The sequence below is a fragment of the Saitoella complicata genome, assembly GCF_001661265.1.
Source record: "Saitoella complicata NRRL Y-17804 unplaced genomic scaffold SAICOscaffold_34, whole genome shotgun sequence".
In the NCBI taxonomy this organism is placed as follows: domain Eukaryota; kingdom Fungi; phylum Ascomycota; class Saitoellomycetes; order Saitoellales; family Saitoellaceae; genus Saitoella; species Saitoella complicata.
The window spans coordinates 1-20,843 of record NW_017567025.1 but is presented as its reverse complement, the minus strand read 5'-3'; the positions used below and the strand labels follow the sequence as shown (position 1 = coordinate 20,843).

Sequence of the window (20,843 nt, the reverse complement as noted above, 5' to 3'; positions counted from 1 at the left end):
TAGTCCCGGTGTCTATGAGTACCTCATCAACGGTAAACAGGCTGAGCGCACTGATAGCTAAATTCAGATGTTGACACTTTGCCTAGTCACAATCGGTACACCTCCTCAAAATATCACACTTATCATCGACACCGGTTCGTCCGATCTCTGGGTCAACACCAACGCGAGCTGTTCAGCCTTCGACGACAGCGCCGATGCTGCTCTCTGCAATCAACTCGGTGTTTACGATCCGACGAACTCGTCCACCTTTGTGAATTACACCGCTACGGATGAGTCGTTCATCCTCAATGTTACGTATTTGACTGGTTACGTTCTCGGGAGTCAAGGAAGCGAGACGGTTGGCTTGGGATCACCGGAGGTGCGAATCAGTAATATGACGTTTGGGCTTGCGGAAGAAAGTCCGGTTGGGGTTGGGATTATGGGTATCGGGTTCGAACTCAATGAAGCCGAGGAGATCATGTTTCCGACGATCGTTGACCAGCTATACAACCAGGGATTCATTGACTCTCACCTCTTCGGGCTCTACTTGGACGACGTCGATGCTGCGACCGGTAATATCGTGTTTGGAGGGTATGACGAAGACAAAATCGTCAATGATTCACTGATTTTCTTGCCTATTGTTCCTATCCAGCTCCCTGGGAATACTACGGGCTTTTATTTGGAGTATCTGGTGGAGCTCGACGGGATCAATATCACGACTGGGACCGGAAATTCTACAGCGTTCCAGAATACGACAGCTTTCGCCGTACTTGACAGTGGTACCACAGCGCTGGAACTTCCCAACGATGCATTGAGTTATCTCGTGAATGTAACCTCAGCTACATTCGACGAAACATTTGGCGCTTACCTCGTCGATTGCGACGCGTATCCTGCCGACACGTCCGAGTACATCTCCTTCACCTTTCACGACCAAAGGAATGGGACTACAAAGAGTCTCAACGTATCATTCTACGAACTCGTCGTCCCACTCGACCAGTCAACCTGCGCTTTGGCGGTCGAACCTGCGGAAACCGACAACTTCCTCATCCTTGGTGGGCCGTTCTTGAGGTCGACGTATGTTATCTTTGATTTGGATGAGGAGATGATTGTCATGGGACAAACACTTTTCAATACCACTGCTTCGAACATCGCGGAGGTGCCGGCGAATTCCACGGAGGGACCTTTCAATGTGAGTAGTATTGCGCCGACGATCACGTTCAGTTATACTGGATTACCTACCACGACCAACATTGGTATTGGCAATGACGGCACTGCAACTTCGACTTAGGCTTGATCCTATGACGAAAGATTCCTGTGCGTGGCTCGCCGATGGCGTATTGTGGGATTGAAACACGGAGGAGGTGGAAGGACGCGAGATACTTCAGGCGGGAGGATTAAGGAAAAAAACGCTGGTAGCTGCAAGAGTCATCACTGCTCTTCCAGTTGCGATCAAGCAATTCGTCGTACAAAAGCGATATTCAATGTGCCCGTGGCGCCCGTGAGAATTTCCAGTTTAGGCCACAGTAGAGATATCCACCACCTCAGAGATACGCCTGCGCAAGGCTCATTGAGCTCTTCAAGTACATCGGACAGCCCACATACAATCGAATCGACTCTTCATCTAGGGCAATTACCCGTACAACCAATCACCTCGCTCACCAGCTGCGGGTCTGCGCATGGCCATGCATGACCTCACAGCACCGTACAACACGTCGAACTCCGCCCCTTCTCCCAACTCCTCGAGTGGATCTTCCATGCTTTCCCGCTCCCTCTTCCGTCAACTGCGACCAACCCAGATCACCAACTTATCACGTACAATGTTCTCAGCCGCAAGATCTGCAGGACCCCTCGAGACCGTCCTCCGAGAAAAAGTACGTCTCACCTCCCCCCAACCTCTGTGAATCCTGCGTGCTCACTAGCCTCCGCACAGATCACAGCCGAATTTCAACCCCTCTACCTCTCCATCACCAACGACTCCCACAAACACGCCCACCACATCGCAATGAAAGACCCTTCCTACGCCAACCAACCCGAAACGCACTTCCGCGTAACCATCGCCTCCGAGAAATTCGAGGGAAAGATGTTGCCTGCAAGACATCGGATGGTGTATGCGCTGTTTAAGGAGGAGATGGCGAGGGCCGGGGGCATTCATGCGTTGCAGTTGCAAACTTGGAATAAGAAGGATTTGGAGAGGAGGAGGGAGGCTGGGGAGGTTGAGGAGTGATTTCGTGAAGGAGGGTAAAATGATATTGGAAGCCGGAGGAAAGATTACCTGAGGTGAAGCACGACATAGGTATGAATGCAGCAGACTGAAAGACGGGTACGAGACGGGGATAACTCAGTTATTAACAATCATCTCGCGTTGTGCAGACGAGGAAGATCAAGGTGCGATAGAATACAAATATCACCATATAAATTTGATTATCCGTTCGATTGCAATGAACTTATCGACAGTACACACGGTTGGAATCAATTGTCTCGCACAAACATAACGGGCAAAACTGGCTCAGATATTGGGTATCAAAACAGAACAGACTAACATAACTTTAAAAGTCCAAAGAAGGTAATCAGCCTTCTAAACCTTGAGAAAAAAGAAATCTACATTGTATACTGTACACCCCTTCACCCATCCCTCCTTCTTCACTTCCCTTCCTTTCACTTCGAGCCTCAACTTTGACTTCGTCTTCGGCTTAAGCAAAGACAGAAGCCAAAACACCAACGGCTCCAATAACGACAGCACCAGCAACCTGAACCCTCTGCGCACCAGAAGTGCTAGACTGACTCGCGACAGTCCCATTCGCACCACTTCCACTCGTCCCATTCAAACTATAATTCCCCCATACACTCTTGATAGACGGCAACACACCACGGCCACCAGCTCCCATGGTGGTCATGTTGGGTTTCGGGATAGGAGCCCACTTCGTTGCCGACAAAGCCCCAGGCCCGGATTGGTTGTTGAGCATCGAGCTCTCGTCCACAGCGATATTCGAATAATTCGTCTTACTCGCCACGATATCAAAGACATTCGCCATCGAAGCATTGACGTCCCCACGACCGAGGTGGTAAAGGGACCAGTTGTTCTCGATGGTGGCGAGGGAGGAGTAGTGAGTGTAGACCGTATCATCCGTCGTTCCGTGTAGAGACTCTGGGACAGCTGATCCGAGGAGGAGTGTAAATACGCGATTTTGGTCCGCGTAGGTTTCGGACTCGTCAAAGGTTAGGACGATGAGTGTACGCGGGGCGTTGAAGCGTGTGTCGTTGAGCAGCGGGGTTAGGAATGTTTTTGTCCAGTTTGCGGCGTAGTTGATGGTTGTGTCATGTCCGTCATTCTTCATATTAGGCGTGATGAAACTCCACTGTGGCATCGTAGAAGCACTCAAGTCGGTATACAAAGAAGTGAGGTTCTTAATCTGCAACAACCGGGAGGCGTTGTTGGCGACAGAGTCGTAGTTGACAAGCGGGTTGTGCTTCCTGACATAATCCACATACCCCCCATCCGCGGGGTTAGCGTAGTTGTAGCTTGTGTATCCGGCGTAGGGCATATCCTCCTGATACTCACCCCAGGAAATTCCGCGTTCCTCCAAGATATCGACGACGGTCGACACATTAGCAGGAACATGGTGCAAGTTATCATCACCGATACCAAAGTAGTCTCCACCGGCGGCAGAGACGTAGTTTGGCAACGAGGGGTGCGTAATGGCAAAGTAGTTCGTCAACAGGATACCCTGCTGAACCAAGGTCTGTAAATCACTCGTACCGTTCGCACGTGCGAAATCGGTGTTTTCGAGCCAGATTTGGATGAAGCGGTCGAAGACTGCTCCCGTTACGTTAGAAGCGGGTGAGGAGACGGAGGCGGAGGCTGCGGCGGAGGTGATGGAGGTTGTGGCGGTCGCGATTGAGATGGAGGCGGAGTGTTGGAAGGCGGAGAGGGAGGAGAAGGAGGAAGAGGTGGATTGGGCAGCGGCCAAAGACACGGCGCCGGTGATGAGGGCAAGGGATGGGATGGAGAGGAGCATGCTGTGTTTTCCTAAGAGGGTGGTGGTGAGTGGGTCCTGGGGGGAAGAGGTGGGGGAGGAGATGAGGCGGACTTTATAGAGAGATGAGATGAGACGTGGGCGGATCGAACGGATCACTCTCGCAGGGATTCTAATTGCCGCAAAATCCACGGCGGCCACGATCAATTCACGTTGCCTTCCACGTCGTAAGTCCCTCCTCTTGCCCTCCTCGCAGAGCAGCCCACGTGCACGACAAGAAGCCAAGCTGGAGCCAAGAGCCGAACAGGGGGCAATCCTTGGTGATCACTGCACGGGAGCAATAAGCGACAACTTGCTCATGAATTCTCGCCCAATCATTTCTTGAATAAGTGAGCGTTTTTGGTGACGGGGGACGTGGAATTAAGGTTTACAGTAGCGTTGGCGGCGTCGGCGGCAAATGCCTCAGTTGATCCGCGACGACGAAGATGGGACTCGCAAGATGTGTACGTCCTCGGCTAATAGTGAAAAAATACAAGATGGGAGATGATAGGAGGCGACGGGGCATGGCATAAATCACTCAATTGAACACTTCTATCAGTTAAGGAAGCTTTTGCCGACTCTATACCAAACCTTAACGTACACCGGCCAACAAGGCAGCAGTTGAGTGCGAGAGGAGGCCAATCGCAATGGCATACGGACCCATGCAACAACCAGTCAAAGAAGTCCCTTCACGGGATGTCTCCTCCAGCAGATCACTCGACGACGGAACCAGCATGCTAGACAATTGGCTATCGCAGAAAAAGATGATCGCGCTCGCGGGTTTAATCATATTCATCGTCCTCGGAGTCTCCCTCGGTGTCGGGCTCGGCGTGGGTCTTCCAGAGCACGCCTCCCATACATCCACCGTCACTACCTCCTCGGCATCAAGTTCGAGCGATGTGAGTGGCAGTGGCCTACAATCCTGGCAACGCGACACAGCAACCGAGTACACCCTCGACTTCACCTCCTGGAACACCACCTCCACCCCCCAAATCCGCACATACAACCTAACCCTCACCATGCTTTCCCCCTCCAACTCCTCTTCTGACTCCCAACCCGCTCCAGACGGTGGCCCAGCGCGTCCGATGCTCCTCATCAACGGCGAATATCCCGGCCCACTAATCCGCGCAAACCTGAACGACACACTACAGATCACGGTTAATAATCAGATCGCGGACTGGCCAATAAGCATGCACTGGCATGGCCAATACCAAAACTCCACGCCTTGGTTCGACGGCACGACGGGGATAACACAATGTCCCATCCCACCCAACGCGTCGCTAACGTACGACTTCACCGTTGGCCGTCCCGGGACGTTTTGGTATCATGCGCATACGAGTAGTTTGTATATTGATGGATTGGTGGGGCCGTTGGTTGTGCATGATGGGGTTGAGGGAGAGGCGAGGGGGGAGGGGACGGAGTACGATTATGAGCAGGTCGTGCTTTTGTCGGATTGGTATCATAGGTGGAGTACGGATCTCGTTGCGAGTTACTTGGTGCCGGATAACGAGAATGTCGAACCGATCCCCGACGCCGGACTCATCAACGGCAAAGGCCTCTTCAACTGCTCCTCGGATGTCTTCCTCTCCGCCCTCGACTCCGGCTCCGTCTCAGCCTGCATCTCCACCTCCCAACGCATGGGCTACCCCCTCCTCACCCTCAACGAAGGCCGTACCCGTCTCCGTCTCATCAACGTCGGCGCCTTTGCCGATTTCTGGGTCGGGATGGATAATCACCCACTTACTGTCATCGAAGCGGACGGAACGGATGTTGAGCCTCTCATTGTTGACCGAGTTCCTATTGCGGTGGGGGAGAGGTATAGTGTTGTTGTTGATACGACGGGGGAGGCGGCGGGGTTTTGGTTTAGGGCGGAGATGAATGTGAATTGTTTTGGGGATGTGAATGAGGTGCTTGATCCGAATATTTTGGCTGCAGTTCGAGTTCTTCCGGCTTCGGCGTCGAGTATGGAAAGCACGGTGGGATCTACTCCGGTTAATTGGATCGCGGAGACGACTACCGGTTTACCGACGACGGATGCGTGGGCGGGGACCTGGACGGGTCCGACATGTCGGGATCTGGATCTGAGTCAGCTCGTGCCCGCGGTGGTGGAGCAAGCTCCTGTTGCGAGTCGGTTGTTGACGATTGATGTCTCTTTCCAGATCGGTGCGAATGCTGTTGATTTGGGGTATATGAACTCGACGGCGTGGGTACCGACGGCATACACCCCCACACTCTCCGCATTCGCCGGGAACGGAACGAATCAAACGAGTGTTGACGCAGATGAGGAGGGGTGGATTGTTGGGATGGATGAGGTGGGTTGGAATGCCAATAAACAAGGTCAATGGGTCATCCCCATCTCCGACGGACCCCCAGATGAGGGGCGGGAAATCGAAGTCATCGATCTCGTCATCAACAACCTCGACGACGGCTCCCACCCCTTCCACCTCCACGGCCACCAATTCTACATCCTCGCTCAAGGCCCTGGGGCACTCCAGCAAGATCCCACGTACTATACCTCTCTAACTGCAAACCACACTCTCCTCTCTAATCCGATGCGGAGGGATACAGTTACGGTTGAGAGTTATGGGCATGCGCTGATTAGGTGGGTTGCGGATAATCCGGGGGTGTGGGCGTTTCATTGTCATATTGCATGGCATGTTGCGGCCGGGTTGATGGTGCAGTTTGTGGAGAGGGGGGGGTTGTTGGGGGAGTGGGATGTTCCGGACGAAGTGGCACAGTTGTGTGACGCTGGGGGGTGGAGGCCGGAGGTTGAGATTGGAGGGTGAGTGTGGGAAGAGGGGGAGGACACAATGGTATAGGAGCTGTGTGGTGAAGTGTACGATACCCAACGACGCTCTCCTTAAATACATGTAGATTGCGCTGAGGTTGGAAGTTCGCACGCTCCTTGCACGTCACCTTGCATCCCACCACGCAATACGCCTAACCTCCAAAACACCAGCATCCAGTCATACCTGAATACCGCGTAGTCCTTCAATGCTCAACGGCCTGACGACTTCTCTCACAGCTGCTGTTGCATACACCGCAAACTTATCTTTACGGCGGCAAACATAAACGATGAATACCCTCGGCGCGGATTCCGATTACCACCCTTTGCCAGCCTGCCAGCTCCTCCCCGGCGTGATGCGTCTTTCACCAGAGGACCATGATGGACCGATTGAGTACAAAGTGCAGTTACTGGGTATCGGCCCGGAGAGGTTGGATCAGTTATGTACACAGATGCATTTCCGGCTCGGAGAAGGTGGGGGCGCGGCATTGTATGAGATCGGCGTCGGTGACGACGGAAAGTTGATTGGACTCTTGGAAGATGATATGCGGGAGAGTTTGGAGACATTGTCACGGATGGCGAACAAGCTTGAGGTTGGATTACAGGTCGTGGGATCAATCCACGTTCCAAGCTCAGACCACGACGAAGACCAAGATCCGCGTATATGCGCCGAAGTCCTCATCCAACGACGACTCGAAGACCGCGCGTTCGACGAGATCCGCGTCGTTACTATTGGTGCGCACGAATCCGGGAAGACTACGCTGCTCGGCGTCTTGACCCACGGTATCCCCGACAACGGCCGCGGCCGCGCACGTCTCGCGCTCCTCCGTCACCGACACGAGATCGAAACAGGACATACCTCCTCCATTGCGCACGAGATTGTCGGATATGATGCTGATGGTGAAGCGGTTAATTATGCCACGATACCCTTCTCGTTTTCCTCCAAGCAATCCATCGTTCGCGCGTCTGTCAAGGTGATCGACTTTCTGGATTGTGCTGGACACCCACGGTTCGCGAGACAGACGATTCGCGGGATATTGGGCTATGCGGCACACTACGCACTGTGCACTGTCGCTGCCTCAAGCGGCGAGGTCGGCGAAGTAGCGAAGGAATACATCGGGATGTGCTTTGCCCTCGGCGTCCCTTCGTTCGTGTGTCTCACCAAAGTGGATTTAGCTACCAAGGAACGGTTACGGACTACGATGACGAAGTTGTATGCGTTTTTGGGGATGCAAGGGCGGGTACCTGTTCTTGTACAGAGTGAGGGGGATGTGGAGACGTTTGTGCGGGAGATGGAGGTGGGAGAGGGTGTCGTGCCGGTGTTTTTGACTTCGTGTGCAGCGAATTTGACGTCGATTCCGTTGTTGCATACGTTTCTTAACGCACTCCCGGTTCCACCATCCGTCCTCGACTCCGACACCAATACCGAAATGGGAGCGAGGTTCCACGTCAACGAAGTCTACCAACACCCAACCGCAGGCCTCATCATCGGCGGCGTCCTCCGCCGCGGCACCCGTCTACCCTCATCACAATCCTCCTCGGCTATATACCTCCTCGGTCCAGATAGCGCAGGAGACTTCGTGCGGGTCGGGATCAAGACGATTCATCGACAACGGATACCGACGCCGTATCTCTCTCGAGGCCAAGCTGGGACAATTGCGATAAGTATCGAGGAAGGGGGGTTTAAGGTGAGGAAGGGGATGGTGTTGATTGAGGTTCCGGAAGGGGGAGAGGAGGAGGTGGTGAAGGCATCTGGAAAGATCGAGGTGGAGGTTGATGCGGGTGTGAATTTGGGTGTTGAGCAGGCGATGGTATACTTTGCTTCTGCGCGGGCGAGTATCAAAGGTGGCGCCGCATCTTCGCATGAGACACATGACGGGGGTCTGAGGACGGTTAGGTATGAGTTCACGAGTGGGCCGGAGTATGTCGAGGTTGGTGAGAGCGCGGTCGTGACGAGGAGTGATGGTGAGATGGCGTTTGTGGGGAGGGTTGTTGGGTGTGTAGAGTGGGAGGGAGGAGGTGGGAAGAGGGGGAGTTGGGGGAGTGCTAAGGTTTGAGCAGCCGAGAATGTCAAAAACGGGATGGAAACGGGGCGCTGAGATGTGCGACTGGGTCCACCTGGTTATATACCGGTAGTGTGCTGCGCGCTCACTGGAGGCGTGGGATCGTACTCACGACATGCTCATTGAGTTTATGACAGTCCAAAATAGCCTTCACGCGTACTGATTCACAGCCAATGATTGCTCTGAGAACTCGCTGCACCAGTTCTGTGCACATGTCGCTTTACCTCGGCCCGGCTGCTGCGGTCGTGCCATGCGATAAAGTGCGGGGCCGTACCGCAGTTGTCGCGGGAAATGTTGAGCAACACAGCAATAGGATAGTCGGCAGGACTCATCAGAATCACAATTCGCATCACACACTTTGCCATAGCAACAAAGGATGAAACTACAAGACTTTGTAAGTGCTGATATCGACACCGTCGAGTTGTTATGCAAACAGGGCCACTACGATTGGATCATCATAGGCAGTGGTATAGGCGGCGGTATCCTTGCCCAGGAACTCGTGAAACTACAGCTCAAGGAGTCGAAACCCCAAACACGCAAGAACATACTTGTTCTCGAAAAAGGTGCACTGGACTTTTCCACGCATTGTCTGAACACCTCCAGTAGGAAATGGCATCGTGGAAGTAGGCTAGGGCCTTCGCAAAACAACCATATTGCGTACAAGGCTTTCAAGACTAACCACGGTACCACGGCTTAGGACCCTTACATCGGGGGGCCGGTGCATTGACTGGGGCTTGTATTGCCCTCAGATTGACGAGAAAACATTGACGGAATATTTCCCGAAGTCTATCACAGAATATCGTACAGGCACGGAGCCGGAGAATTGTGGTTATGACAAAGCTCTGAAGCTTTTGACCAAAAATTCTCAGGATACGAATACGGTCTATCCGTTCAATTTTGATAACCACATCTCAAGCTCCGATGTTCAATATCCCGCTCCTGTGAAGTTTCGTTTGAACCAAGCAGAAGCGGGAAACATTGCTCAGCAGGTAAGAGCCAGACTCGCGTGGGACATATCACGATCAATAAAGGTTGATCTCGAACCTACAGTTCCACATGGGTTATGTGGCGGCTGATTTCAACTCTCTGTCCCGGCTTTATCAAATACCGCACGGTGCGTACAGTACCGTGGATGGTTTGATACAACCGCGCCTCGATGGTGTCGAAGGAATATCATGTTCATTGGTGCCGACGGTGATGAAATGGATGAGAGCACGTTTCTTGGGATACACAGGCCTGAAGACTGTGACACGTTGAATATGACGTTCGAATTCATGGCTGAACTCGAAGACACTAATCGCGTTCTCAATGATGCATCCTCCCCTCCAACGCTCAAAATCAACCGCCGGTGGATAGAGTTCAGGGATCCTCAGAGCGGAAAGGTTGTCGATGGAGCTGCCGCTATGCAGAAAGTCTGCAAGAACATATATAACGAGCTCTTCGGTAGGGCACCAGATGATGAGAAGCCAGAGGAAGCAGATGTTCGGAAACCAGTGGCAGCAGATATGGGCGTTGTAGCTCACGAAGTGGGTACGATGAGAATGGACGCTCCAGATCCGGCTGAGCATCCGGGTGTCGTCGACGACAACCTCCAATTCAGGGGGTTCGACAACCTTTATGTCTGTGATTTGTCGGTGTTTCCCGTCAGTCCTCCTGCGAATCCCACGTTGACACTTGCTGCTTTGGCGATGCGTCTTGCGAACCGTCTTCATACCCTATCTCAAGCTTACGCATGAAGTGCTTCGGAATCCAGATGGTATCGTTTTACCGAAACATATAACCATTCCCTTCTCGCCTTTGTGGGGAGGGCTAGCGCCGTCGGGTGTGAGGGGTGGGGGGGGGGTGATGCTCGTGGGAAGATGATGAGTTGATACTGAGGTCCAGCTGATAGTATATCTACCGAATGTATCACCCTATCAAAAAGACACCGCTGTCGATCACATTGACCAAGATTCTTCAAGTCATGCCTCTTGCCTCATCTATGCCCTACGCCGACACCCCACACTTCCTCCTCGCATCCCCAACAAACAACCCCTTACTCTTGATTACCCACGTAAACCACGCCCCGACACATACCCGTCCCAAGAAGGGAATCGGTGGTAAGACGCCTGCTCCGCCTTTGCTGCCTATGGTTACGATACAGGCTTCGCCTGGTGGTCGATACCCCTTCAACTTCTTCGAGGAGAGGTGCGCGAGGATGTTGTGTGCCACGATTGCGGCGTGGCCGTATGCTTTGTATGCTTGTTTGACCTCTGGTACTGCAGCGAGATCGCCCACCACATATACGGAATCCATCCATGCCTCTCTCTCGCCATCTCCCGACACGTCGAGTTGGAATGTGGGGCGGACGAGGACGGAGCCGGAGGGGGTGAGGGAGGAGGGGGAGAGGGTGTGGAGGAGGGCGGAGTTGGGGGTGGGTCCGGTACAGGTGAAGATTAGGTCTGTGGGGATTTCGAGGCCATTTGTGGTCGTCACACTCGCACTTCCGGGGGTGGTAGTCTCGATCCGGTCGTTGGGGATGAACGAGCAACCTAGGGCTTCGAGTTGTCGTAGTAGTTCGCGCCGCATCTTATCGGGGTAGATAGATGACATGGGAAGTGCGGACGGGTGTACGATGGTAACCTCCTTCCCCTCCCCCGCCCACGTCTCCAATATCTCCCCGGCGAGTTCGACACCCACGGACCCGCCTCCCACAATCAATATCCGCTTCGCTCCGGCGATTTGGGACCGGGTCTGGGCGAATTGGGAAAGGGCTTCTGAACGGTCGGGATGCGGATCGATAGGAGATCCCCATTTCGCACCCATTGCTAAGACGAGGATATCCCACCCCACCCTCTCACCCGTTCTCAACACCACCTCCTTCGTGTCTTTATCAACACGCACGACCTCACCCTGTCTTACCTCGCCCCGTCCTCGGTCCAGTGCTTTATCGAGCGGTATGCAGATTTGGGATGGGTATGCGGGGTCGGGGGAGGTCGAGGCGCGGAGGGCGGCGATGGCGTGGAAGTGGTAGGAGCGGGTGTCGAGGAGGAGGAGGTGGTGCGCGGGGGGGAGGGTTGTTGAGAGGGTTGTTGCGAGGGTGAGGCCAGCGGCACCGGCGCCGATGATGAGGACGGTCTTCATGGTGTTCTTCGTACGTCGTGTATAAGGTTATCTGATCCCTCGAACAAGCGAGCGTCGATACGTCAGCCACGCCGTGAGCCACTCCCACCCCATCGCTAGCACGCGGTAAAAAACAAACCGACACGAGCAACGGGTCCACTCCCCATAAGCTGTCCACTGTCCGCTGTTCTGGAACCCTAAGTGATGCGATGTGTATCGGTCACCATGCAGACCATTCAATAACGCAACCCATCGACTTCGATTTCTCCTTCCCCACAGACGACATCCTGATCGCCCTCGACTCCTCCCTCCGAATAATCGCAGCAAACGACAACGCCCTCTCCGCCTTCCGCGCCCCCACCCGCCGCAACCTCCTCAACCTCCGCATCTGCGACCTCCTCAGCGACGGCGAATCCTTCGCCGCCCAACTCTCCGAACTCGCTCGGCGCCGTGGCACGATTCGGATCGAGACGGATATGATCAGGGGTGGTGATCCGAATGTTTCGATTAGTTGGCGCGTGAGGGTTCATGGCGGCGATGGCTATCGGGTCGTTGGGAGAAGAAAGTTGGCGGAGAGAGAGGAGTGGGCGAATCGGATGGGTGATATGGCCATGGCGCACGCGTGGTTGAGGGATAATGTGAATGATGTATTGCGGAGGTGGGATATCATCAACAGCACTGTCACATGGGATGCGAAAATGCAGTTTTTGACGGGTTACGAGTTTGCGGGGGAGGGAGAAACGACACCGGAGTGGTGGAGGGATCGGATTCATACAGACGACGTCGACCGTGTCTGGGAAAGCGTTCAACGATTCATGAAAGGCCACGGCGTATTCTGGTGCGAAGAGTACCGTTTCCGCTGCGCAGATAACACCACATTCATCACCCTCGTCGACCAACTCCACCTCATCCGCTCCCCAACCGGCGAAGCCCTTACCGCTACCGGCGCCCTCTTCAACCCCGTCCAACGCCGTCAAGTCGCCGAAATACTGGAAACCCCACGCACGATATTGATGCGCGACATCCCCCACGGACACATCAAATCGGACGATTTGAGGCATCAGACCATGTTGATCAAGACGATCACGGACAATTCTCCGTCGGGTCTGATATTGAAGGATGCGAAGGGGTACCCGACCTATATCAACCCAGCCGCATCCCGGATAACCGGATACGCGTTCGAGGATATCAAGGATAAACCCCTCCACTACTCAATCCACTACAAACACCCCGACGGCCGCGCATACCCAATGGAAGACTGTCCCGTCGACGGCTCCCAAGTCCGTCTCCTCCCCCAAAAAGGCTCTACCCTATTCGTCCGACACGATGGCTCTTTCTTCCCCTCGGTATGGTCAAATTCCCCGCTCGAAGGTAGGGATGGTAGGAGTATTGGAGCGGTGTTGGAGTTTCGGGACGTTACGGAGGAGAGGGCGATGGAAAAAGAACGATTACAGGCGATGGTTGATGCGGAGCAGGGGTTGATTCGGGCACGGGAGGCGGAGTGGCATAAGATGAAGTTGGGGGAGTTTATCGATTATGTGTGTCATGAGATTAGGAATCCGTTGCATGGGATTGCTGCGAATACGGGTTTTTTGGCGGAGCACCTCGAGACGCTGACGATCAAAGCGAAAGCGGAAGCGAAAGCGAAACAGACGCAAGAGGAGGGCGAGGGATGGGGTGAGTGGTTGGAGAGGTTGGTGAAAGAGTGTACGGGCTTTTTGACGAGTATTAGGGAGTGTGTGAATCACCAGGCGCTTATTACCAATAATGTCCTTGATCTTTCGAGACTCGATGCCGGGAAGGTGGAGCTCGATAGTGAGGTATTTGAGGTTGAGAGCGTGGTGGGGCAGTCTGTCGACATGCTACGGGCAAACATCATCGAGAAGAAACTGGACGTGAGGATTGAGGGCGGCTCTGGATTCGGATCCGGACCTGGACAAGGGGCGGGCGTTGGGTTGGTCAAGGGCGATTCGACGAGGTTGAGACAGGTGTTTATCAATCTGTTGAGTAACGCGATCAAGTTTACGCCGAGGGGGAAGAGGATCGTGGCGAGGTATGCCGTGGATGAGGAAGCGAGTCGGAGTGCGAATCTCGAGGCGAAGATGGGTGGGGTGGGGATCATGGATGGGCAACACCAGCATGTTCATCCGAATGAGGAGGCGAAGGCGAACTGTAAAGGGAATGAGGGGGTGGAGATTTTGGTGTTGAGGGCGAGCGTGGAGGATACGGGATTGGGTATGACGGATGATGAGCAAAAGTGGTTGTTTAAGCGTTTTTCGCAAACGAGTAAGAAGATCTCGGCGACGTATGGTGGAAGTGGACTCGGTCTCAACATCTGCTACGAACTCGTCAAACTCCTCGGCGGGGAGATCACCGTTCGCTCTTCCAAAGATGTCGGTACCTCGTTCGAGTTTACGGTGAGGCTTACGCGGCCGAGTGCGTGTGAGGTTCAGGATTATGGAAGATTGCATGTTCCGATGGCGACGTTGCATGAGAAGAGTTTGGGGAGGTTTGGGCGTGTGTTGATTGCGGAGGATAACGCCATTAATCAGAAGATTATGGCAAAGTATATGACGCAGCTCGAACTTGAGTACACGATCGTCGATAATGGGCTGAAGGCTGTGGAGGCGTACACTACCCTCGACGCCAACGTCAAGCCGTTTGATTTCGTGATCATGGATATGGAAATGCCGGTTCTGGATGGACGGCAGGCGACTGTGGCGATTAGGGAATGGGAGAAGAAGAACGCACGGAAACGCGTTCCGATTGTTGCGTTGAGTGGGAATGCGAGGAAGGAACAGGTTGAGCATGCGTTTGGGTGTGGGGTGGATGATTACCTCACGAAACCGTGCAAACTCGATGGATTGCGGAGTATGGTACAAAAGTGGCAAGGTGTTGAGGGTGCTGTGAACCAGTCATCGTGAATCGCGCTTTCGATGGTCCTTGAAATCCCCATAACAGCTTGCAATAACGAACGAAAGGACGAAAAAGGACATTTTATGCATTTATTTGTTTGGGATGGGAGGAATGGCGTTATTTTGGCATGTTCTGAACTTTGTGGTTTTGTACGCCGAGAGGAGACGAAATGAGCAATGCGGTGGGTGGGGTTGTACGTTTTCAACGGTTCTGCGGGAGTTTGTGCAAATCGAAGAGGTACTACGCGGTACCCATAGCAGTATAGAACGATCTAGATTTGCACTTTTATAGCAGAGCCGGCCGAGCCCTGGCCCGACGAGCGCAGAGTGCCGACTGAGCTCAGCTTCAGCATAGGAATGCAGTGCAGCTGTGAAAGAGAGAGTAGGGTTATCTTGACAAGAATAACGAACATGAATACGTTTCCCATATTCCTTCAGAGGACGCCTAGTCGATCCGAGTTGTAAAGTGAAGTACCACCATCCAGTCTATTTGAACAGGCTCTCTATTATATTCTGTCTAACTTGCCAATCACATCGTCGTGGTGTATCTGCTTATTTTTGTCTTTTTGAGAGGTACGCGCTCGACAAGCTGCCAAAAGCACCTGCATCCCGCTTGATCATAGAAAACCGTGATTCTGACAGCTATTTCATTAGCGAGGGATAGCATCACTCGAAAAGGCTGCGACTGTCCATGCAACAACGTGAAATTCTGTTTTTGTTTACCCACTTAACTTCTGGCGTGCGGTCATACGGCATACACGCGCGGACACGGCGGAGAGGTACCCGCCGCCCAACCCGCGGTGCAGGCACGTACCTCTGACGGCTTTCCTTAAGCAAGGCAGGTTTGACACTGACAACCTACACAGTGAACGGAGTCTTAAGCCTAGGTATAGCATCCAGCATGAGAGTGACTTTTCCAATTGCACTCGAATCCGTAAACATCCCCACTCTCCCCCCCCCCCCCCCCACCTAAACCCTATGCTTCTCCTGCTCCAACCTCGAATACAACATATACAACGCCATCTGATTGGCCTCCGGCGTCCCCGTGATGGTAACCAACCTCTCGGCGCTATTATCAGCAGGCTCGTTAATCTTGATATGGGAACCGGACATTTGGCGTATTTCGTTGATTTTTGCGCCGCCTTTGCCGATTATGGCGCCGACCATGTCGTTGGGGATGTAGATGTTTTGGGTGAGGGGTTGGCCGGGGATTGGGATTCCTCCGGTGGCGGTGCCGGCGGTGGAGGCGGGGTTGGGGGTTGCTGAGGAAGGTTGGGTTGGGCCGACGTAGGGGCCAGCTGGGGTGGGAGTTGCGTAGGCTGCGGCAGCTTGTGGGTCGGAGGGAACGGTGGTAGCAGCGGCGGCATACCCGACTCCAGCTCCAGCACCAGCACACCCAACCTGACCCAAACCAACAGCACCAACAGCACCAACAGCTTGCATCCCATACGGCACGCTCCCCACAACCATCCCCTCCATAATCGCTTTCTTCCCAATCCTCCCCGGATGCGCATAAACCCCAACCACCGGCACAGGATTATAACCCACAACGCCCGCCAAAAGCCCCTCCCCGCCTCCGGGACTCTTCTCCAACTTTTCCCTCATCTTGACACAAACATGCCACAACGCAATATGCACCGCATCCGCGACGCCGACGACCACGAGCGCGCGTTCCGTGGAGAGTGGGAGGAGACCTTCGGATGCGTTGAGGCGCGCGTTGGAGAGGGATTGGATTTGGCGGATTGTGGTGCCGGAGGGGCCGATGAGGTGGCCGAGGAGGGAGTGGGGAATTAGGAGGCGGAGGGCGTAGGTTTTTGAGGTTGAGGTGCTTGGTTCTTGGGGTTCTCCGGTCAAGATGCGGATGATTAGGCCGAACGTCTATTCCATGGATGAGGATGATGTGGGAGGGGTGGAGGGGGGACAGACCTTTGCGACGGTCTCGGGCGTTCCGGAGACGGTTACGATGCGCTCAACACTACCCCTCAAATTCTCGCTCAACGAGACGCGCGCGCCGCCCTGTTCGCGGAGTGAGGAGACGTTTTCGCCGCCTTTTCCGATAATTGTCGCGGCTTCTTTTTTGGTTACGAGGGCGCGGATGTCGATGAAGTTGGACTCGTCGATAGTGGGGCGTTTTGAGGTTGGAGAGGAGGTTGTATCGGAGTCGGGGTGGGGACGTTTGGTGGAGGCGGTGTCGGGGGACATGATTCGGTTCAAGCGACTATTGAGAAGAGGGGAGGTGTGAGAACTGTGTTTTGTGAAGGCGGAAGAGAGAGAACGAAAGCGAGGATGAGGGGGGAAGAAAGTGAGTTGTGCATACCGATTGGTAATGGAGGGGGGGGGGGGAGGGGGGATGAGTGGAGAATGATAGGGAGGGGGAGTTGAGAATAGTCTAGGGTGGGTCGTGGGTGGTGCCTGGGTTGTGCCTGCGGGGAACGTTGATCGTGGGAATCCATCCCGGTCCGACCGCGAGCGGAACACTCCCGCACCGCACGCAGACCGCCCTCCGGTTATCGATCCCTATCTGATCAGTGATCACGCAAGAAGTTGCCCTCATGTTACCCGTCTCCAACGAACGTCGACTCATCTCTGAACGTTCGCACTCCTCTCCCCTCGCTGCTCACCCACGCTCCTCGATCCCAGCTGCGGCTTCGAGGTCGAGTATGAGTTCTCCACGACCCTCGATCCTGCCTCAACACCGTTCATCATCCTACCCCCGCATCCCTTACGACCCACGCAAAAAACAAGGCACAAACCCTCTCGACCTCATCGGCAAAATCGTAATCCACACGCACACATACCCCCCCTCTCACCCCTCGGGCCCCTGTCGAATTTTTCTTTTTTCAGATGGTTCGATATATTTACTCCGTCCCAAACCGCATAGCACGGATAGTACACCCGAAGAAGAGGGCGTGTTGAGGACGACGAATTATTTGGCGGAGGATAGGGAGGTGTGGTATCTGTTTGAGACGGTGTGTGAGGATGTGGAGAGGAGGAAGGAGGTTAGGTGGGTTGTTACCGAGGCGGAGTTTGTTGCGAGGAGTGCGATGCCTGGGGATCCAGTCACTTCCTCCCTGTCCTCGGTCGACGACCACAAGGAACATGTAGCGCTTTGGATGCAGTTGACGGCCTACCCAGCCTCCACGGCACGAACGGGAGGCCACTCCCACCCCGCCGCACGAGGCGGCGGCGCGATCTACGCATGGGCTTCTATCGTCCGATTGTGCGATGATGCGAGTGGGAATGAAGAAGAAGTACAATTCTATGATGATGTTTGTTTGATGGAGGTGTTGCCGGAGGAGTATGCGTTTCTGAGGGCGTCTGTTAAGGGGACGAGGAGTCCGCCGCGGAGTCCGCCGGAGAGTTGGTTGAGGATGGTTGGAATCGGCAGTGGGAGTGGGAGTGTGGTGGATTTGAGACAGATGAGTCCGTTGAGTGCGGTTAGGGAGAGGATTGAGCAACAAGCACGGCAACGACGGTCACCCTCCCTCTCTCCTCCGACATTGCCACTGTCTCCCTCGATGGAGGCTGGAACTCAAGCCGGACGCTTCGCCCTCCATCAATCGTCCTACACGCGCCCAACCCTCGGCCCCCGGGACCCGAGGATCATGGTCCAACGCTCTACACCGACCGTCAGCGAGGTCGGAACGGCGATGAGTGAGATGGAAATGGATGTCTCGGATGAAGCGATTGAGAGTAGGATACGCGAGTTACGGGAGGTGCAGGCGCAGTATGAGGCTTTGAAGCTGAGGATGAAGGAAGAAGAGGGTTTGGTGGCGTCAGAGCTGCTCGGGGAAAGTTCCCCGTCCCCTTCGCCGGCACCGGGTGTCATTCCACAACCAGAGATGTCGTTCGCGAAGCATACGGCGCTTTTGGCTGCGAGAACTCCGAGTCCGCGAACCCTACCGCCCTCACTTACACCCTCGCCTGGCCCTCCCCCGAGCGAAGGCCTCTCCGTGTTCCTTACCTCGAGCCAGAGTCACAGCCCCGGGAGCCCTAGTCCGGGCACGACAGTCCATAACCCTTCTCCGCAACCTACGTTGAGGGAGGAGGGACAAGACGCGGATTTTCTGATGTCCGTGAGGGAAAGTCGGTCGCCTGGTCCCGGTAGTGTCGTGTCTGGTGATGATCAGTCCCATCTGGGCTACGTATCGACGGGGCTGGTATCCCCCGTCGAGGGCCCTTCCCCAACGACAACGTCGAATTATGATTCGGTGTTGCGGTATGCGTCTTCTACTGAAGCCGGAGAGGAGTATTTCCCTCCGCAGTTCACGGGGATGAATGTGCCCGGCGAGGAGGACAGAGGAGGAGGTGGCCATGGTCTTCGGCAGGGTGGAGGAGGGTATTCGGCGAGTCATGCGTTCCCGTCTGGGATGTCTCCGCTTCAACTCCAGACTTATGATCAGCAATATGGACGAGATCCGTCGCTGTCACCGCGCTCGCCTGAGATCTTTGCGTCCCCGGAGATGTTGTCGCCGCTTTCCGGGACGTATAGTAAATCTTCGCAGAGTTACCCGATTACGCCATCGACGGCGACAGCGATGCAGTTCAGTCTTCCCAATTCGATGTCGCCTGGGAACTCCCCGTCTTTCTCTTCGCCTCTGTATTACTCGCCAACATCGGAGGAGTTTTACAAGCAAGGTGTGGAGCATCCGGGACGCGGTTCGTTTGGGTACCAAGTCACCAATCCGGATCTGTGCACTCCAGAGCCTGATGAGCCTTCACCCGAGAGCTCACCGCCGTCGATGTCGGCAGTCAACACGCGTACGAGCTCGAGCTCACCGTTCTCCACTGAACTGCTGCCGCGAGGCGTGCCCCGTTGCCTTCCTCCCCTCGAGCCGAAGCACACCATTCCACCCGTCCCTGTTCCGCTCGCCGATAGGCGTATCGATTTTGCCAGGGAGTATAACATGGGTATCGATCCTCGCACTTTGGTTGGGCGTATATTGACTCGAATCACCCTCCGCAAGATCGATACCAAAGATCGTCATCCGACGCGAACTCTACAATTTAGCGAAGGCAAAGATGTGGAGATCAGGATCAGGGATTACCACACCCTTCAGATCGACGTACCGGAGATCCGGATCGACGGGGACTTGGCGACCGAGTTGAACAATTATGGCGTAACGCACAGCTTCAAGGTCCAGGACTGCGCATACGTCCTTCGCACGGGTATGGTCTACAGTAAGGAGCGAAAGACAATGATACCGATTGAATACATCGCGTTACTCATACAGTTTCATGGGCGTGCGATGCCAGTGTATATCTACGCTTTGTATTCCGAGTGGGAAGAGAAAATGTCAGGTGTTGTCCCGAGCTTTTATCGGGAGTTCGCGCTGACGCCTGCCGTGATTGAGAAGAAGGGGAGGCGGTGGAGTGGATTTGGAAGGAAAAAGTCAGATCAGGGCAAGTGATAATGGATGTCGTTACATAAATACTGTCCTGTATCCATTAGCAAAAGCTGTGAGAGGGAGGTCGCCGAGCTTGAGAGGTATGTATGTACGATAATCCAATATGACGCCTCAATCTCACGCGTCCGAAACGGGTACCGCCCCCCCAGCTGTGACAATCCCATGGTGCGGTGCGATTGATGCGTCAATGCCGTAATGTCAAATGTTGTGCGCTGTTGCGCTGTGGGCGCCCTATTTCGTAATAGGCTTAGCCCAGGCATCATACATATATTTAAGGGTGTATGAGGTTCACCCTCTTAGTTGCTCTTTACCAATACTACTGTACTGGCTCATACCTGTTCTAGCCTACTCACCCTCGGCTTTGGCGGTCTTGGTGAGACATAGTCTGGCCTAACTTGTGGGCAAGTTGCTGTTGCTGTTGCTGTTGCTGTTGCTGTTGCTTAGGGTTAGGGTTAGGGTTAGGGTTAGGGTTAGGGTTAGGGTTAGGGTTAGGGTTAGGGTTAGGGTTAGGGTTAGGGTTAGGGTTAGGGTTAGGGTTAGGGTTAGGGTTAGGGTTAGGGTTAGGGTTAGGGTTAGGG

General features: G+C 54.3%; 11 protein-coding genes across 11 annotated transcripts; 8 read left to right on the top strand and 3 right to left on the bottom strand.

The window, feature by feature from the left end:
* On the top strand, positions 1–1,403 carry SAICODRAFT_32432 (acid protease; the record flags this gene model as incomplete). Its single annotated transcript, XM_019168207.1, has 2 exons — positions 1–32; positions 87–1,403. Coding segments are annotated over 2 exons (1,213 nt in total), but the record flags the coding sequence as incomplete, so codon positions are not given.
* A 290-nt stretch (positions 1,404–1,693) lies between these two features.
* On the top strand, positions 1,694–2,340 carry SAICODRAFT_98496 (bola domain protein). Its single transcript, XM_019172161.1, has 2 exons — positions 1,694–1,850; positions 1,910–2,340. The coding sequence occupies exons 1-2, from the start codon at positions 1,734–1,736 to the stop codon at positions 2,201–2,203; spliced, it is 411 nt and encodes a 136-aa protein (XP_019020720.1). The 5' UTR covers positions 1,694–1,733; the 3' UTR covers positions 2,204–2,340.
* A 461-nt stretch (positions 2,341–2,801) lies between these two features.
* Positions 2,802–3,821, bottom strand: SAICODRAFT_39928 (phosphoesterase-domain-containing protein; the record flags this gene model as incomplete). Its single annotated transcript, XM_019168625.1, has 1 exon — positions 2,802–3,821. A coding segment is annotated over one exon (1,020 nt), but the record flags the coding sequence as incomplete, so codon positions are not given.
* A 935-nt stretch (positions 3,822–4,756) lies between these two features.
* SAICODRAFT_63031 (uncharacterized protein) lies at positions 4,757–6,778 on the top strand (the record flags this gene model as incomplete). The annotated part of the gene is made up of 1 exon (XM_019169963.1): positions 4,757–6,778. The coding sequence occupies one exon, from the start codon at positions 4,757–4,759 to the stop codon at positions 6,776–6,778; it is 2,022 nt and encodes a 673-aa protein (XP_019020718.1).
* A 355-nt stretch (positions 6,779–7,133) lies between these two features.
* On the top strand, positions 7,134–8,834 carry SAICODRAFT_28280 (P-loop containing nucleoside triphosphate hydrolase protein; the record flags this gene model as incomplete). The annotated part of the gene is made up of 1 exon (XM_019167108.1): positions 7,134–8,834. One exon carries the CDS (start codon positions 7,134–7,136, stop codon positions 8,832–8,834), a length of 1,701 nt encoding a protein of 566 aa, XP_019020717.1.
* A 269-nt stretch (positions 8,835–9,103) lies between these two features.
* On the top strand, positions 9,104–9,953 carry SAICODRAFT_32428 (uncharacterized protein). Its single transcript, XM_019168206.1, has one exon. It carries the CDS (start codon positions 9,217–9,219, stop codon positions 9,535–9,537), a length of 321 nt encoding a protein of 106 aa, XP_019020716.1. The 5' UTR covers positions 9,104–9,216; the 3' UTR covers positions 9,538–9,953.
* SAICODRAFT_32427 (uncharacterized protein) lies at positions 9,888–10,683 on the top strand. The gene has a single exon (XM_019168205.1). The coding sequence runs from the start codon at positions 10,016–10,018 to the stop codon at positions 10,574–10,576; it is 561 nt and encodes a 186-aa protein (XP_019020715.1). The 5' UTR covers positions 9,888–10,015; the 3' UTR covers positions 10,577–10,683.
* Positions 10,684–10,826: 143 nt separating this feature from the next.
* On the bottom strand, positions 10,827–11,963 carry SAICODRAFT_63037 (FAD/NAD(P)-binding domain-containing protein; the record flags this gene model as incomplete). The annotated part of the gene is made up of 1 exon (XM_019169964.1): positions 10,827–11,963. One exon carries the CDS (start codon positions 11,961–11,963, stop codon positions 10,827–10,829), a length of 1,137 nt encoding a protein of 378 aa, XP_019020714.1.
* Positions 11,964–13,874: 1,911 nt separating this feature from the next.
* On the top strand, positions 13,875–14,980 carry SAICODRAFT_32426 (CheY-like protein). The gene has a single exon (XM_019168204.1). It carries the CDS (start codon positions 14,045–14,047, stop codon positions 14,864–14,866), a length of 822 nt encoding a protein of 273 aa, XP_019020713.1. The 5' UTR covers positions 13,875–14,044; the 3' UTR covers positions 14,867–14,980.
* An 852-nt stretch (positions 14,981–15,832) lies between these two features.
* On the bottom strand, positions 15,833–17,008 carry SAICODRAFT_38656 (uncharacterized protein; the record flags this gene model as incomplete). The annotated part of the gene is made up of 3 exons (XM_019168597.1): positions 15,833–16,345; positions 16,406–16,735; positions 16,784–17,008. Coding segments are annotated over 3 exons (1,068 nt in total), but the record flags the coding sequence as incomplete, so codon positions are not given.
* Positions 17,009–17,901: 893 nt separating this feature from the next.
* SAICODRAFT_28275 (uncharacterized protein) lies at positions 17,902–20,268 on the top strand (the record flags this gene model as incomplete). The annotated part of the gene is made up of 1 exon (XM_019167107.1): positions 17,902–20,268. One exon carries the CDS (start codon positions 17,902–17,904, stop codon positions 20,266–20,268), a length of 2,367 nt encoding a protein of 788 aa, XP_019020711.1.
* Between the last annotated feature and the right edge of the window lie 575 nt (positions 20,269–20,843).